Below are 18,314 nucleotides of genomic sequence, written 5' to 3' on the forward strand. Positions count from 1 at the left end.
CGGAGAGAGATGAGAAACATTAACTTGTAGTTGCATCCCTTTAGTTGTTTGTGCACTGACCGCCTCTCATACATGTCTTGACAGGATGGAGAGGGGTGGGCTCCAACTGAGCCAGTGACACCTTGCTCAAGCCAGCAACCCTAGACTTCAATCCAGTGGCCATGGGGTCATGCCTATAATCCCATGCTCAAGTTGGCAACCTTGGGGTTTGGAACCTGAGTCCTCAGCGTCCCAGGTTGATGCTATATCCACTGTGCCACCACTGGTTAGATAAGACTATGTACCTTTAAAATGGTTTTAGCTAGTTTGATTCCTAATGACTTCAAGATGAGATTGCCAAGGTCCTGGCCAGGTAGCTCAATTGGTTGGAGTGTTGTCCAGATATGCCAAGGTTGTGGGTTCAATCCCCAGTCAGGACACATATGAGCATCAATCAGTAAATGAATAAATAAGTGAAACAACAAATAGATGTTTCTTTCCATCTTATAAAAGAAAGACTAGATTGCCAAGAGATAAGTTCTAACATTCAGGGGTAAATGAACTTTAGATGCATTTTTATCAAATACTTCTGCCCTAGAAGAGTACTATTTGCTCTGTTTGAAATTTGAAAATCTGGCTTTGGGTGCACCTACATAGGTAACCGTGGAGTTAAGTAGTAGGTCCACCATCACATTGCTCCTCAGCAAAGCTCCCATGTGTTGGATCCAAGCTGCCCTTGGGAAATCCCGTGATGGGTCCCCTTCACTTTCTAGCTCCTGGCTGCAAGGACACTTTCTCAAAGGAAGCCTTTCTTGTCCCTTAGAGGAGTTTGTTTCTAAAATATGTTCTTACAGCATCTTCTTCATTCTTTATAGCAACTATAGTTACATGTGTAGAATTTGTTTTTGAATCTCATCCTGATCCTCTGTGTGCCCGGCACATACCTAGTTCCAAAAATATTTGCATAATGAAACTAGGATTTAACAATTCCAGTCTGACCAGGCAGTGGTGCAGTAGATAGTGTTGGACTTGGATGCAGAGGACCCAGGTTCAAAACTTCGAAGTCGCCAGCTTGAGTGTGGGCTCATTGGCTTGAGTGTGGGCTCGCTGGCTTGAGCATGGGATTATAGACATGACCCAATCGTCACTGGCTTGAGCCCAAGGTCGCTGGCTAGAGCAAGGGGTCACTCGCTCTGTTAGCCTGCTGGTCAAGGCACATATGAGAAAGCAATTGATGAATAACTAAGGAGACTAAGGAACCGCAATGAAGAACTGATGCTTCTCATCTCTCTCCCTTCCTGTTTGTCCCTATCTGGCCCTCTCTATCTGTCACAAAAAAAAACAAACAATTCAGTTATATAAAATGCACAAATATTTGAAAAAATTAGGACTAAAACCATGTTTCAGTTCTCTAAAACAAATATACAGTTCCTTTTTATCTACTAGCTACCAATTTAATGGGTTGGGGTTTTTTTTGACTGAAGGAAATACTGATATTAGAATTAAAACTTTAAAAAGTATCTTGAAATCAAGCTGATGCTGTGTCATTGTGTCATTTCCTTCTTGTTTAGGTTCTAGGAACATTTCAGAACACCTATTGAATATTTTAAAGTAGTTCAACATAGAGTGCTAGAAATGATACGAAAAATTTAAAACTTGTATGTGGTTCTTCTAAAAATTCAGATCTTAGATTAACAGCTTTATCAGCTAGACGTACTTAACCCCAGTCTCACAAGTGTGCTACTATCTTAAGTGTCCATTATCCTTACAGATAATAAACTATGCCAGGTGGAGGGAACTTAGCTCTTCAGACTTTCTTCTTAGATAAGGAAATGCAAGATTATATATTAAAGTCAAAATTATGTAGTACTGACGATCACTTATGTTTTTTTATTAATGTGAATAGTTTTACAATTTGTTGTTTAGGAATGTATTGCTGAGGAATGTAATAAGTAGTAAAATCTTGTGTTACAAGATTTTTGCATTTACATGAACTTTCACTCATTTTTCAGAATCTGTTCCTAGAGACAGAGAACCCAATACAAAAATGAGAACATGTTTGCATAATCAGAAGGATGCAGTGCAAATGCCTAGTGACACTATGAAAGCAAAAATGGTGCCTGAGAGAGTTCCCCGCAGATGTGCTACTGTTGCTGCAAATAAAATAAAGATAATGAGTAATCTAAAGGAAACGATTTCAGCATCAGAAAATGTCTGGATTAGGAAGAGTAGCAGAAAACTGCCCCATCGAAATGCTTCTGCTGCGGCTAAGAAAAAATTACTGAATGTTTATAAAGAGGATGATACAAGTATAAATTCTGAAAGTGAAAAAGAGCTAGAAGATACTAATGGCAAAATGTTTTTGCTTTAGATCAGATCAGATCCTGGAAAGAAAAAGCACAGTAGTGACCATGAAAATGTAGAAGTGGAATCGAGAACAATGAGGGCCACAAGTAAACTGGCAGTTGCATTCTGCTCCTAGCTCTAAAGTTCACCCCTTCTTGGCACCTTTCAAGGAATTTTCTGAAAGCCATAAGCCAGTCAAAGTGGGTCCTAGGAAGGCTTCCTCCCAGTGAGCCTTTGTACAGACACTACAAAGAATTCTGAGGAAGGAAGTCGATTTGTGAAGCCTTATAGTGGGAGAGGTGGAAAGACTAATGACCTCTCATAAAAAATAATTCCTTTTCAGAAAGGAAGGGCCTTGGAGAAATTTCTTGATTCCTTACAGGAAGAAAACAAGCTGTTCCTCCATATCCCAGGGGTGGGTTGGTTCCAGGATGCCCCCCAAACTGCAGATGCTTAAGTCCTTTCTATAAAATGGTGTAGTATTTGCATATGATCTAGGCACATCCTCCCATATACTTTGTCATCTCTACATTACTTATAATACCTAATGCAATGTAAATGCTGTGTAAAAAGTTGTTACACTGTATTGTTTAGGGACTAATGACAAAGTACATGTTCAGTACAAAGCAACTATGGTTGGCCTAAGTACATAGTAGGCATTGGCAACAATTTTAATTTTTTCTCCAATAGAGTATTCTTGACTTGTGGTTGGTGAGATCCCCAGATGTGGGAACCTTGGATACGGAGGGCCAACTGTAATGGGAAGTGTACAGGGTCTATAGCAAAAACCTAAAGGAATGAAAAATATCAAAATCTCAACCTGCTCATTTTAAGGATTCTTCATTAGAGAGTATAAAAACTTAGACCACCATGTCTGTGGTGTCATTGTTAAACTAAAAATAAGGCACGTTTCAGGAACTGCCATTGAGCCTATATGACTCTTGAACGAAGCCAATACTTTAGCAAGACGCAGTTCCTGCAATTCACAACCCCAAAGTTGAAACAACTTAAGTAGGACCTGGGGATTCAATGATGGGGATTTTAATAATCGAGTTCTGAAGTAGTGTTGGAAATAAGAGAAAACCCATTAATGTCTTATTTTGTTTATAATATTGGAATTCATATTGAATGATGACCACTTGAAATGACTAATTCAGGGAATACAGGAATATATATTTTTTTATGAAAGCCAAGAATGTAACTATCAACTTATTTTCCTCAGTTTTCCTTTCAGGTAGCAGCATTTACAGAGATGCCAAAATGTGTCTCATTATGAGGCAGGTCTTAGTTTTAATCAGTTAGAAAATAACAAGTATAAATTAAGATTGAAACAGTCATATTTTTAGATGATACAGTGACATCATCTTATGTTTCTCTATAGTACCTTAAAAGTTAGAACTTTATGAACACTTTGAGGGAATTTATTACTATCTCATGGCAGACTTGAATGGCATTATGTCTGGGTTATCTCGTGGCCTTCACTGGGATAGAAAAATCTAGTCTTGATACTATAAGAATTTCTTTGCAATTAGGTTTAATCAATTGTTAATAGTTATTTATTGAAATTAAAATAACCAGATTAAATGAACATAATGTCAAATCTTTTTAACACAAGACATGCAATTGGAAAACTGAGTTGTTAAAAGTTGTTTCCCCATTTTAAAATATCTGTGAATATTAATACATGATTTGCATGTGTAAATCTGAAAAAGTAAAATATGGAAATCTAATTCTATTCCTTTTTCATTAAAAGACTAATGTAATGCATATTTTTTGGTTGAACAGATTGGCCAGGTGTCTGGATTACTTGAGAAATTTGCTTGTGGCTGCATGTCTGCTTAAAAAAAGGCTTTTTGTTTTGTTTTTTTCTTAGCATAAACAGAACACTTCTACCCTACAATTCTTACCCTTTGCTCTGTTTATAGTATAGTTTCATCTGAAATAGTGATACCAGTATCTTGTTATTATTGCAGGTGAGAGAGGGGAGAATTCCCAGTCAGTATTTTTAGGTGCATGGGGTTTGATTTTTGATCACTATTGAAATTAAACCTATTTCCAGTCCTATATTTACACTTAATTTTATAGAAATTTCTTAATTGGGTATGACAAATACCATAAAATGAAAATATTTGTCTAAGTTAAGGTTATTTTATGCAAAAGTGTTTTTTTTACAATTTCAGTGTAATGAAAGGATTTCAATTTTGAATTTATCTTTAAAAATTTTTTATTGAATTTATCGAGGTGACATTGGTTAATAAAATTAAACTAGTTTCAGGTGGACAATCTATAATACATCGTGTGTATAGCACATTGTGTGTTCACCACTTCGATTCTGAATTTGTAATATACTGTGCTGGGGTTAATTTCTGTCAGTACTTGAGATTACACCATCAGCTCTCTTTCATAATGGAACTGCTTCTCTGGTTTAGTATTTAATTTGAACATATTTGCCTTTTTTTAAGTGCTTGGCCTAAACTTACTGTAACTGCATGAAATAAGCTTTTGTTTAAAACAACATTCTTGTAAAATGCTCTTAAATGTATCCAGAATTTTAATCATTGCCAAATGTGTTACCCTATTTATAATTTTAATCAGCTTTCCAAAAGTTATTTCATGATATAATTGTGAGATCAAATTAAGGATCTTAATAGTAAAAATGATGTTATTTTACTCAACAAAAGGACTAACACAAAGTGATACCCAAACCATTTTATTCTGCAATTCAGTCATTCTATAAAGCCAATTAACCCAGGAGTCTTAACGCAGTTTTAAAACATCACTTTGGTAATCTTGTATATTCCAGCTAACCATTAGTGAAGTTTCCTAAGCTCTTATGGGATAGTAATTTGGTTCTTGTTTATACTTACATGTTAAAATTTTGTTTCAAAGCCCAGTCTTATATTTTGCAGTAATGTATGAAATTGCTAAACATTGGTTTTATGTAAATAGTTTTGTTGATTATTATTTCTCCACATCTTAAAACAAGATGTTTCTAGTCACTTTTGGAGATTTTTTGATGATCTCAAGAGGCTTCCCCGACCCCAACTTACTACTTTGTGATTATTTATGGACTTCCAAAATGTAAGCAATGCCATCTAGTTTCAGCACAACTACATCTTGGTAAATGTTTTTTTTTTTTTAATTTAACACTGCAATACCTGGTATTTTCATTTTTATTTGAACTATAGTATACAGTTGTCCTTTTTTCTCCTGCTTGGAATAGTGTTCCGAGAACTTTGTCTTCCAGCAAATTTTAAAGAGAACCAGTTAAACATTTACTTTGCTTTATCAGAGAAAGGCTATTTAAAGAGGAAACAAATTTTGTATTAGAAATGGCCAAGTTTTTAAAAAGAAGGTAGTATTTTTGCATTCTCATAGTCTTTTAGACCAGCTTGACGATCATCAGCTTTTGAAATGTGAATTCCTACTGCCAGAGTAAAGGCCTCATTTTTATAACACCACGAAGCACTGTGTTTCTTCCAGCCCTTCCATCCTCCCTCTGTCCAATGTCCCGTGGACACGCTAGCCGGGCCGACACTTACCTGGGACCGGTCGCGGCTTGGAGCCAAGTGATTAATAAACTAAAGCTCATGCCGTGTCTCCTAAACGAGAAGGAAAACGAAAACGGAGAGAGGGAGAGAAAGGCAGAGAGGCCCGCCTCCTGGAGCACTCCAGAGTGGGGATGGGGCTGCGGACCCCTGTCCCTCCCGGTCCGTTACCTGTGGGACAGGAGTCTCGGTCCTCCGCGCGCCTCTGCCTCTCTAGTCCGCAGTCGTCCGATCTCTCGGCCTCCTCGCCAGGCTCAGAAGGAGGGAAAAAATGCTCTGGTCTTACGCGACCCCAGGGTCCCGGGACGCGTGCACGGGCTTGGTCCCCCTTAGGGCAGGGTTCCGCGGCAAGGCGTGGGGGGCGTGGCGAATCTCCAGAGCGCGTGCGCGGTGTCCGTGTTTGGTGGGGGAGAGGTCGGTGCGCGGGAGCGCATGCGCCGTTCTGTGCGGCCGCTGTTAGGCAGGGTGGGGTAGGGAGACCATGGCAGCCACGTTCTTCGGGGAGGTGGTGAAGGCACCATGCCGAGCAGGGGCGGAAGATGAGGAGGAAGAAGACGAGGGGAAAACGGAGACGCCTGAAGACAGGGAGGTCCGGCGGCAGCTGGCGCGGAAGAGGTGAGGTTGTGGGCGTGGGGGCGGTCACTGGACCCTGGTGGTGGCCACTGGTTCGCGTCCCGGCTGCCCTGGGCCTCGGGGAGCTCGCGGTGGGCCTGGCGAAACCTGTCCCAGGGCTATTGGGCGGGGTGGGCTCGTGGCGGCCTGCCGCGGTGTCGGGGGACCGGTTGCATTCCCGTGTTTTTTATTTTTATTTATATTTTTGTATTTTTGCGAAGCTGGAAACGGGGAGGCAGTCAGACTCCCGCATGTGCCCGACCGGGATCCACCCGGCACGCCCACCAGGGGGCGATGCTCTGCCCCTCCGGGGCGTCGCTCTGTTGCGACCAGAGCCACTCTAGCGCCTGGGGCAGAGGCCATAGAGCCATCCCCAGCACCCGGGCCATCTTTGCTCCAATGGAGCCCTGGCTGCGGGAGGGGAAGAGAGAGACAGAGAGGAAGGAGAGGGGGAGGGGTGGAGAAGCAGATGGGCGCTTCTCCTGTGTGCCCTGGCTGGGAATCGAACCCGGGACGTCTGCACGCCAGGCTGACGTTCTACCACTGAGCCAACCGGCCAGGGCCCATTCCCGTGTTTTTTAAAGGAACTGTTTGAAACTTCCTTGAGTCATGACGCTTGCTCCAGGGCTGCAGTGCTGCGTCTTCCTGTGCCAAGTTTGTCATGTATTTGGTTCATGGACATGACAACTTTCTTAAAACTTTTTTAGCCTCTGCCCTGCCCTCCTGTGTCAATGCCAGGTGGACGACCTTTTAAAAAACGAATTATTTCCAAACACCCAAGAAATTGGAGAAAATTGAGAAATGAAGAATTTGCCACATTTATCTCCCACCACTTCTAAGTGAGTGAGTCCTAGTCACCATGGTCTTTCACCTCTACATTTTTCAGAGTTCATCTCAAAGGCTTGTAGGCATTTTTGCCCATATGCTGTCATCACTCCTAACAAAAGTAATTATTTCTTGATACTATTTAATAGCCAATCAGTGGTCAAGTTTATCTAGTAGTCTCAGACGTGCTTTTTTGCGGTGCAAATAACAATCTTAACAAGGCCCACACGTTACATTTAGACATCCTATGTCTTCAGTTTTCTTTCATTTAGAGCACCCCCCCCCCCCTTTTTCTTCCTAGTTGGAAGGATTGGTTGTCCTGTAGGATGTCCCACACTCTGGATTTGTCTGATTGCTTCCTCTGGAAGTCCTCTACATGTTGTTTCCATCACCTGCATTTCTTGTAAACAGAAGTTCCTTTTTAGAGGATTGGTCAGATTCAGGTTCAATATTTTGCTGGCAAGAATTCTTCCAGGGTGGTGTTTGGTGTTTCCCATGACACACTATGTTTGGTTGTCCCACTTTTAGGGGTGCTAAGATTGATTGGTCCATGGGTCAGGTGACAGCTTGATCTCTGTTATAGAGATCTCCTGGACCCTTGTATCAAATGGTTTTCATTCTGTTGTTTCCTGAGGATTATAATTACCTTCTTTATAAAATCAAAATTTATATTTTACTTCATACAAAATTATACTTACAGTAGCTTTTTTTTTCTTATAATAAGGTATTGTTTATGTTTAAGTTATTTTAGTTTTGCCTTTTGTTTCTCCTGTTAGGGAGGTGCAGCTCCTTCGAAGACAGACAAAAACAACTTTGGAAGTTTCTCTGCTGGAAAAATACCCTTGCTCCAAGTTTATAATTGCTGTTGGCAATAATGCAGTAGGTGAGTGGATGTGCATTAGATATTTTGTTAAAAGAATAAAATCTCAAGTTACTTAATTCTTTTCATCATAAAAGATTTTAGATGTCTGTTTTTGTTTTTTATTTAGAAAATTAAATTTAATGATGTGGCATTGATCAATAAGTTTGCATAGGCTTCATGTAAACATTTCTAGAGCATTTTAACTGTTGATGTGTTGTGTGCCCATCACCCAAAGTCAAATCATTTTCTGTCATTGTATATTTGTCCCTCTTTACTCCCCCCTCCCCCAGTAACCACTTCAATTTTATCTATGTCCATGAGTCTCATTTTTATATCCACCTGTGTGTGAAATTATATAGTTCTTAGCTTTTTCTGATTTACCTCTTTTACCTAGTATAATGTTCTCAAGGCCACCCATTTTAAATATTTTTTTTATAGAGTAACTTTGTATTTGAGTAAAATGTATCATTGTTCATGTGGCACTGTCTTTTTTGATAAACTTAAAAAATAAGATTTAAAGTATATGGTCTTGGCTTTAGAAACTTAAAAACTCAAGGAAATAGTTCCAGTATGTTCAGATATCTAGGATTCCTTAAGTTCCAGGGTCTGTTTTGGCCAGAGTTGGAGAGGCAGAGGTGAGTATATGACCCTTTTGTAGCAATGGTTTTTAAGTGTTTTTGAGTTAATAGGCTTCTTTTAGGACATATGAGAACTCTAAAAATGAACAGTAATCACCAACATCTTGAGTACTTAAGGTCTAAGGTCTTTACATAAATGAATCCGTTTGAGAAGGTGCAGGGTTCAGCCAGAACAATGTACACATGTGAGTGCACGAACCTGTATAGTTTTGAGGGGTTCTCTGAATCAAAGGAGGGCACTCAGGAACTCCAGTTATCATCCTTTGTCCTACAAAGTAGCCCTAGTGCTCGTAGCACAAATACAAATAACTACTGACTCATTTATATAAAGTTTGACTTAAATATTCTAGGTAAGTATTGCATTGTAAGAACATTGTGAAATGTGTCAGTAAACTTTGCCAGCTCCTGGTTCTAATGCCACTTGTACTCAGAGCATGGCCTTTTACTTCTTATGGTCTTAGTTTTCTTTTCTGTAAAATGTTGGTGTAAGGTTGATGGCGAAGAATGGCTCTTTTAGCTCTAAAATTCTAGAGTAACTTGAACTTATTTTTTATTGAATAGAAAATGCAACTTACAGAACTAAACACTAACTTAGTGAATTATTTTTACAGCATTTTTGTCATCATTTGTTATGAATTCAGGAGCCTGGGAAGAAGTTGGTTGTGCTAAACTCTGGAATGAATGGTGTAGAACAACAGACACCATACATCTGTCCCCCACAGAAGCTTTTTGTGTGTTTTATCATCTGAAATCAAATCCCTCGGTATGTGGGAGTTCTTGTGTGTTTAAGAAGTAGTTGTGTAGGCATCATTTATGTAGTTAGTATTTGTTAGAATTTTGCATTCCTTTGTATCTACTTTTGGGCTGAGGGATTTTGCCTGTAGGGAGAAAGTAACCACATTGTTTATATAAATATTAATATGGCACATACAGTATGTTAGTAAAATTCTTAGAAAATGCTGATACAAGATTTTTAGAAACAAACCATAATAAACATTCGGTATATAAATGTCCTTATTCAAAAAATTGTTTCAGGTCCTGGCCGGTTGCTCATTGGATAGAGCATTGATTGCTGGTCAGGGCACACAGGAGAAATGACCACTGCTTCTCTCTCCCTTTCTTTCCCTCTTCTCTTTCTCTTCCCCTCCCACAGCTAGTGACTCAGTTGGTTCGAGTGTGGCCCTGGGTACTGAGGATAGCTCCATCAGAGTAGGACAGTGTCAGGTACTAAAAATAGCTTGGTAGTCGAGCATTGGCCCAAGATGGGGTTGCTGGGTGGATCCCGGTCAAGGTGCACGGGGGAGTCTGCCTCACTCTCTCCCCTCCTCTCACCTAAAAAAAAAATTATTTCAGTTGGCAACTCCAAACATGCAAAAATGTATTCATTCTGTCAAAGCAGGGAGGCCCTTCTTTGTTGTTGTATAACCCAGTATTTAGCCAGTGCCTGGTATGGGCTAGAAGTTCAGTTCATGTTTGTTGAACAAGTGAATGCTTTATGCATTTGAAGTACAGTTCTGTTGATGTCAAGCTTTTATCCTAACCTCATTTGTCCTGATTTTTTAAGTCAGATAAAACATTCTGTAGCTGATGCTGAGTGACTTCTTTGGAGTACATTTGTCTTAATCTTACTCTTGGGTTCATTCAGAGACTGCAGTGTGCTAGGCAGTTTGGGAGACAAGTCAGGCAGGTGAGGTGGCCAGGCAGGTGGTATGATTCCCCACCTGCTTGTCTGGCAGGGCTTTGTTCCACCGCTGCTGAACAAAGTCAGCAATTCCATAATGCTATAATGCTGCTTATTTCAAAAGGTGGTAAAGAGCAAGTGTTAGTCCTGAAACTGCAGAACTTGATTTTGTGGTACTTAGAGTTTGTTTCTGTAGCATGTACTCCAAAGTTACTGAAGTTTCATAAGGCTTTTTATAAAATATCCAGTGTTTTAGGAAATTAATCAGAAAAGTAAACATGTTCTTTATCTGATCCTTAGTGGAAAAGTATCACTGTAGAATAGACAGTGAAGGTCAAGCAGGAATAGTTTTTGTTACTATGTCTAGTTGAACCATTTATTGGTTAGATATCTCTTTTGATTATTTAGAACCTGCCTGTGCAACTAATTATATATCCAGTCTTTTGTTCTCCCTACCCCGGAGCCTCTTTTCCCCTCTTGTGCTTGATTTGGGCAGTTGTTAGCGTACCTGGCAATATCTTAACAAAAGACATGGTTGATCTCTGTGGATAATATCGTTCCATAGCATTTATAATCAGGAATCTCATCCTTTTGTGGCCTTGTGGCATGGCAAGTGATTTCACCTGGAGCACCTGGTCTGGAACTTGGTTTCTAAACTGATGCCATCTTCACGGGTGCCAGCAGTGATTCAAGGTACCATTGGGGCTGAGGTGCTGTCAGGCCACTTGGTTTGCTCTGCTGGCACCTGCTGCTTGCATTCTACAGAGTACTGATTTGAGTCTGTGTGAGCTCAGAAGGGCAGTAGGGCTGGGGTCACCCCTATTTTATGAGGAGATTCTGGTGGTCTTGACTGGTGTCTTCAGTGTCTCCCGTTTGACTCTGTCTGCACTTTATTCTCATATTAAACGCCAGTAGTAGCTTGATTCTTTTTCTTCTTTTTAAAATTTTTTAAAATTTATTTTTTAGAGAGAGAGGGGGGAAAGGAGGGGAGAGAGAGAAACATCAACTTGTTGTTCTGTTTGTTTATGTATTCATTGGTTGATTCTTGTATGTGCCGTGACTGGGAATCGAACTTGCAATCTTGGCGTATCAAGACAATGCTCTACCCAATTGAACTACCTGACCAGGTCTTGATTCTTACATTTTAAAGAAAAATAAGCCAATAGCAAATTGAGGAAAATAAGTGTTACCTTAAGTAAGTGTGGTTTTCAGCTGCCGGTCTGCCAGAAATTTTGTGCCAGTTGTGAAAGAGTTAACCACCCTGGGATGAATGAAGATTATAGGCCCAGTGATTATAAACTCTGAAACCTTCATACAGCATCAGGATGGTTCTCTTTTGTGGGCTGGCATTGGTTAGCGAATTGGCGGTTGAAAACCCCAATCTGAGTGTTGTGTTGAGATGTGCACAGCTTGTCTATGGCCATACCACCCTAAACACACCTGATCTCGGATGCTAAGCAGGGTCAGGCCTGGTTAATACTTGGTTGGGAGATGTATAATACATGGTTGGTATCCGTTGACAGTCGGGTGCATGTAAAACTTACTTGCTTGTACAGAACCTTGGGGTGTGTTTTTCAGGTTCTTCTTTGTCAGTGCAGTTGCTACGTAGCTGAAGACCAGCAGTATCAGTGGCTGGACAAGGTGAGAGCCATGAGGCCGGAGTGCTTGGACAGCAGGTGTGGCCATTAAAGGTTCATTATCGACACTTAAACCTGCAGCATCAGATTCTGCAGTGGGGGAAGTGTTTGAGTTTCTTCCTTAAAAATATTGTAGGAAATTTTTAGAGAATATAAAAACTAAATGGATTTATTTAATAAACATAATGAGCATTGTGCTAAAGGTCATAGGTCATAGAGGCAATTAGTTGAATTCTTATCCACTTTACTGTTTTGTTTGAAAGAGATACAAGCTACACACATGAAACTTAGCAGTGTTATGGTCAAGGGTGGACATGGCTGTGCTAGACATGCATGGGGATGGGAGACAGTGTGCCACTCATCTGCTGCTCACTCCTGACCCGAAATCGTATACCCATGTTTTCTAGCATTACGATGAATTGATTGAGGCTTCGTTTTGTGGGAAAACTGTGCACATAATGTATGCCTAAAAATACAGACTTTTCAGTGAAGAATTTAACTTAATCACAGGTGAAGAAAGTAATGTGAAGGTCACTCAACTAGAAAGTTACAGAACCAAGATCACATCTAGATGAGGGGACAGCAAGGTGTGTGTTCTGTTTTTTTATGTGAACTTCTACCCCTGCAAGGCATACTACTGTGAGTGGTGTTAGACAAACACCCAGAGGATGTTTCTATTCTATGTCAAAATTATATATGTTTTATTTAATTTAAAATCAATTTTTGTGTTAGGTTTTTGGCTCTTGTCCAAAGAAGAATATGCAAATAACTATTCTTACATGTCGACACGTTACTGACTATAGAACTTCCGAATCTACTAGCAGCCTTCATTCTCCTTTCTTGAAAGCCCTGAAAACACAGAATTTCAAAGAACCTCCATGCTGCTCACTGCTGGAACAACCAAACATCGTACATGATCTGCCTGCAGCAGGTGCTATTAACATTTGTAATTTACACTGTATCTTGTTATTGTTTTATTGATAATTATTACTTTGAATTTTGGAGATCTTTTTGAGGTAGTTTGTTAATGATGATTAATAATGCATTGCTGTTTATTCTCAGTATCTGTAGTTGCTAATACATTCTATTTGATTTGAGTTTTAAAGTTTTTCAGACACAGTCATATGAGAATAGCCTAGAGATCACTGTTGCCCTTCTTGACTGCTTTGTTTTTATTTGGCCTTTGGTAGCTCCTCATGTGAGGCAGTATTAGATTAAATTGTTTGTGTATGAAAAGTTAGCAAAGAATGTTTTAATTGTCAAAATAGTAGGTTTCAGATACTGAATCTTGGTAGTTTTAAAATTTTTTGTTCCTGTTACATCATAACAAAATTAGATAATCATTTCAATAATGTTATAATAAATAATTATTAATAAATAATTATTAATAAAAGGGCTTTTTCTTTACGTTTATTAGAATAAATGGCTCAATATTTTATACCATGCTTCATATAGTTATTTACATTTTATTTATAGTCAGGAAATTTTAATCTTATAGCTACTTAAGATGCATCTCAGCAATGTGTTGAAGAAATGCATAATAAACAGTGTTTGCCTATGCTGTACACCTGAAACTAATACAAAGTACTATTGAATGTAAACTGTAATTGAAAAAAGAACTATTTACAAAGCAGGAGACTACTTAGAAAAATAATCGGCTTTGAAAGAAAATATGCATTATAATTGGTTCAGAATATCATTAAATGCTTTGATTAAAAGAGGCAACAGAGAACTATTTTTAAAAGTAGTCTATATTATTTAGAGATGTTTAATTTAAAAATCCGCTTAATAGAAACTCAAGGTTTTATTTTGTTTGTTTTTTTGCATATTGATAGTTCTGACTTACTGTCAAGTCTGGAAGATCCCTGCCGTCCTGTACTTGTGTTATACTGATGTGATGAAGTTAGACCTCGTTACAATTGAAGCTTTTAAGCCTGTTCTTGCGTCCAAAAGCTTGAAAGCCTTGGTTAAGGTGAGGTTTTCTGTCACTCACTGACGTAGCAAGGTTTACTGTCACTCACTGAGGTACTGTGAATGAACCAACATAATAACATACGTAAATGTATGGTGTTGATTTAAAACTGAAATAACACTTGGAGATCCTTTTTTTCTCCTCAAAATAAAGCTTCCCTTTTTTGTTTTTTAAATTCAGTGAAAGGAGGGAAGGGAGAGAGATAGACTCCTGCATGAGACCCAACCAGGATCCACCCAGCAAGCCCACTGGGGGGCGATGCTCTGCCTACCTGGTGCCCTTGCTCCCTTGCAACCAGAGCCATTTTTTAGTGCCTGAGGTGGAGGCCATGGAGCCATCCTCAGTGCCTGGGGCCAACTCGCTCCAGTTGAGCCTTGGCTGCAGGAGGTTGAGGTGAAAGAGAGAGAGAGAGAGAAGCGAGAGGAGGAGGGTGGAGAAGTGAATGGGCGATTCTCCTGTGTGACCAGGAATTGAACTCAGGACATTCACACAGTGGACCAACGTTCTACCACTGAACCAACCAGCCAGGGCAAAATAAAGCTTCCTAATCTGGAGATTTGAATTTGATTGCCTCCTCTTTCATGGCTACGCCTCTGTGCTGTGGGGGATATTTTGTCTGTGTGTGATAGGTCCATGCCCTGCGCTTAAATTCAGGTGGCTTTGTAGAGAGAGGGCTTTGATGTTGAAGTTTCTGTAACTAATTAATTTAGAAGGTTGGTAATTTTTGAGAAGACATTTAATTAGTTTGGAATTAATTTGGAAGGTGGTAGTTTCTGAGAAGGCATAACATGGATCAAATTATTGTAACATCTGTTTACCTAATTTTGCCTGGGACTAGATATGTGAAGATGAGGTGAACGTGTTCCCCTGCTTTCAGTTAGTTTTGTCTGGGCTCTTGCCCAAGACAATCCATATTGGAACATAGACACCAAAAGTTCTGCCCATAATTTCAGGTTATTTAGGAACTCCCCTCTTTTCCCACAGAGATTTGCTGAAGGTCCATGGATTCCCAGTTTGAGAATAACTTTCTTAAAGGGAAGAGGTTGTAACAATGTTCTGCAGACTGTTTTATTCTAGTGTGACTGTTAGTGTTAAGACAGTGTTTCTGTTGTGTTGGAGTTAGCTCATTTCACTGGTCTCAAATGAGTTTTCTTGCTAGAGTGTCAGTTTTTTGTGGGAACAGGCCATTTTGGTATCCATCGTTTGTCACATTCCTGGCATGTAGAAGATGGCCCTCAGTAGCCAACTGTTGAATTAATAAGGAAAACTGTAAAATTCTAATGTAGTATAATTCAGGTACAGTTGGCGTTTCGTGTCCATGGTTGGCAGGGCCGAATGACTACATTATCCTACTCCTTTTTACGTGAGGGACTTGAACATTGCAGGATCTTGGTGTCCTGGAGGATCTGGGAGCCAGTCCCCTGTAGATACCGAGGGGTGACTAAATAGCTTTCAGATCAGCTAGAGCAGCGATTTTCAACCAGTGTGCCGCAAAAGATTTTATAACATGCAGTTCCTGACTAGTCAGGGGCACTGACCTCTTTTCTCTTAGATTGTCAAAAAAAAAAAAAAAAAGGATACCAGTCAATACAACAATAACCATCCAGTCAGTGAATCAGAATTATACCTTTTTTTTGTCGGATCAGCAAAAAAATTATTTTTTGGTGTGCTGCAGAATTTTAGTAATTAGGTTATGTGTGCAATGAGATAAAAAAGGTTAAAAATTGCTGAGCTAGAGTAATGGATAATCTTTCTGACAAATTGAGTTAATTCATATATAGCATCTCTTCTGAAGTAGATACTAATAGTTGTGTTTGCTCCTTGGTTAATTGATCAGCTCTTCACACTTGAGGGCAGGGCTGGGGCCAGTTTGTGCGCTTTGCGGCATGGTGCTCAGCACTCGGGCGCTTCACAGATATTTGGGTGCGCTTATTCTGAGAACTGTAAACCATGTGTCATACAGCGTTTAAGTCAACTTTTGGCTTTTAAGAGTGTTCTTTGAAGGGGACATTTTAAAATCTTTCATTTTTTTACATTAAGCATAAATATTTATGGGAAGATGCATCGGGTAGTTGTTCTGAAGAGTGGTTTTCTCAGTGACCACATATCGTCATCCTGAGTTCATAACCTCTGTTGACCTAAAAGTGGTATTTGGTCAACACGATGGAATTCTTGAGTGCCTACTGCGAGGACCGCCCAACACTGGACAGTCCAGCTCTGTGGGGCCTCAGTGGCATGGGTGTGGTCATGCCGGACCAGCAGAGGGCATGTTGTGAGCCAGGCCAGGGGAGGGGAGGTCAATAGGAGGAGAGGCTCCACTGGGAAAATGGCACTTGAGCTGGATTTGAAAGATGGGGGACTCTTAGTGGATGGACATGCGCAGAAGGCCGTGGAGTGTGCCCAGGTGTAGGTGAGCTCAGGGGGCACGAGAAGAATGGTGGTGAGCGAGGCCCGGGGCTCCAGAGGGAGTCGGGGCACACAGTGGAGAGGGCCTAGCTAGAACATGGTGTCTGCCTAAGACTTCAGAGGGCCTGCAGTGACCAGGACAGTCCTCAGCAAGCTTTGGGCATTGAGAGGGCCATGCTTAGATGTGTGACCTACTTGCCTTTTTGTTGGGAAGAGGTGGTGAACGCAGCACCCTTTCCTGCAGGGTGCAGGGACTGGGCTGCATGTTGTTTCTGAGCTCAGTCTCACTGTATTAACATTGTATCCTCCCTTTGCAGAACATTCCCCAGAGCACAGAGATGCTGAAGAAGTTGGTGAAGACAAATGAAGTTCAGAGTAACATATACACGTGATTCCAGACAGTTTTGTCATATGTGACCTGTCCGTTCCTTTTTGGGGAGCAACTGCACTGTGTCATAGGTTCCTTTTCTTCTAGGGGGTATTTTGAGGGTGTTATAAACACAATAAACTTATTTTAAATTCATTATAGTTAGAGTTCCTTTTTTATGGTGGTCCTGTTTATGGCTGAAATAAGGTAGATGTTTTTCTTTATCCAGTAGGTGGGAGTATTGTTTTATTTGAATATTTTGAGATAATGTAGTTAAAATTTTTAAAAGCTACAGGTTGTAGTTATATGCCAAAGAACAGTTAATTTGGTGCAGAAATTCTCTGTTCTATCTGAAAGTTGATGACTTGTTGGTGATTCCTACCTAATACATGGAAAGTTTCTGACTATTTAATGAGTTCTGCATTTTTTTGTTTTTTGTATAAAAGTTGATGAGGAAACAAAGTTATGTATTTGCTGAAAATGAAGCAAAAATAATGTTGCTTTTCATCACTTTAGTAATATCTGACAGGTAACCTATTCACCCAGACTTTCCCAGAGCTCTCCTGCAGGGTTAACTGCGTTGGTACAATCAGTACTACTGGATGTTACTGTTAGAATGTGACTTAGGTCATGAACTGGAAGTAGCTATACTACTTCACAAAATCACAAACTAAAATGCGTTAGTGGAAATAAATTTTAAAATGGTAGAGTTTAAAAATGCTTCTTAACCTTTTTATTTATTGAATCATTTATACAGATTTAGACATCTTACCCATTTATATCTTCTAGATTCAGTTTATTTACTATTGCTGGTAGTGGTTGGAGGTGGAGTGGGAGGTACTGTTTCCTGACTCCTCAGGGTGTGCTACTTTTCTTCCCGTAGTGAAATACGGAGGTTTGGTGTTGGGACCATGTATGAATGTGTCCTGATGATGGAAATAGAAGTGTTTTATTTGTTGCAAAAAAGCTCACATCCATTTAGAAATGTGTTTGAGGAGCTTGGAGGTGACATCAGTAGAATGAAAAGATGTAAAGATCTAGATCTATTGAATTTTTTTATCTTATTTTTATTAATTTTAATGCAGTGACATTGATAAATCAGGGTACATATGTTCCAAGAAAACATCTCCAGATTATCTTGACATTTGATTATGCTGCATACCCCTCACCTAAAGTCAAATTGTCTTCTGTCACCTTCTATCTGGTTTTCTTTGTGCCCCTCCCCTCCCCCCCCACTCCCTCTCTCTCTTTCCTTCCCCCCTCCCCCCCCACCCCCATTACCATCACATTCTTGTCCATGTCTCTGAGTCTCATTTTTATGTCCCATCTATGCATGGGTTCATATAGTTCTTAGTTTTTTCTGGTTTACTTATTTCACTCCGTATAATGTTATCAAGGTCCATCCATGTTATTGTAAATGATCTGATGTCATCATTTCTTA

The 18,314-nt window shown here is 39.9% G+C and overlaps 2 protein-coding genes across 4 annotated transcripts in view; both read left to right on the forward strand.

The window, feature by feature from the left end:
• The window catches only part of BRWD1 (bromodomain and WD repeat domain containing 1), a 152,577-nt gene extending 146,556 nt beyond the window's left edge, over positions 1-6,021 (forward strand). For all 3 annotated transcript variants that reach the window (XM_066259356.1, XM_066259358.1, XM_066259357.1), the window contains one exon: positions 1,992-6,021. In XM_066259356.1, the coding sequence (XP_066115453.1) occupies positions 1,992-2,350 (359 nt within the window). In that variant the 3' untranslated portion in view covers positions 2,351-6,021. The remainder of the gene's footprint in view (positions 1-1,991) is intronic.
• Positions 6,022-6,289: 268 nt separating this feature from the next.
• On the forward strand, positions 6,290-17,029 carry PSMG1 (proteasome assembly chaperone 1). The gene is made up of 7 exons (XM_066259361.1): positions 6,290-6,488; positions 8,087-8,193; positions 9,422-9,573; positions 12,070-12,132; positions 12,861-13,059; positions 13,964-14,100; positions 16,824-17,029. Exons 1-7 carry the CDS (start codon positions 6,355-6,357, stop codon positions 16,896-16,898), a joined length of 867 nt encoding a protein of 288 aa, XP_066115458.1. The 5' UTR covers positions 6,290-6,354; the 3' UTR covers positions 16,899-17,029.
• The last annotated feature ends 1,285 nt before the right edge of the window (positions 17,030-18,314 follow it).

Source organism: Saccopteryx bilineata, chromosome 2 (genome assembly GCF_036850765.1).
Source record: "Saccopteryx bilineata isolate mSacBil1 chromosome 2, mSacBil1_pri_phased_curated, whole genome shotgun sequence".
Lineage (NCBI taxonomy): Eukaryota > Metazoa > Chordata > Mammalia > Chiroptera > Emballonuridae > Saccopteryx > Saccopteryx bilineata.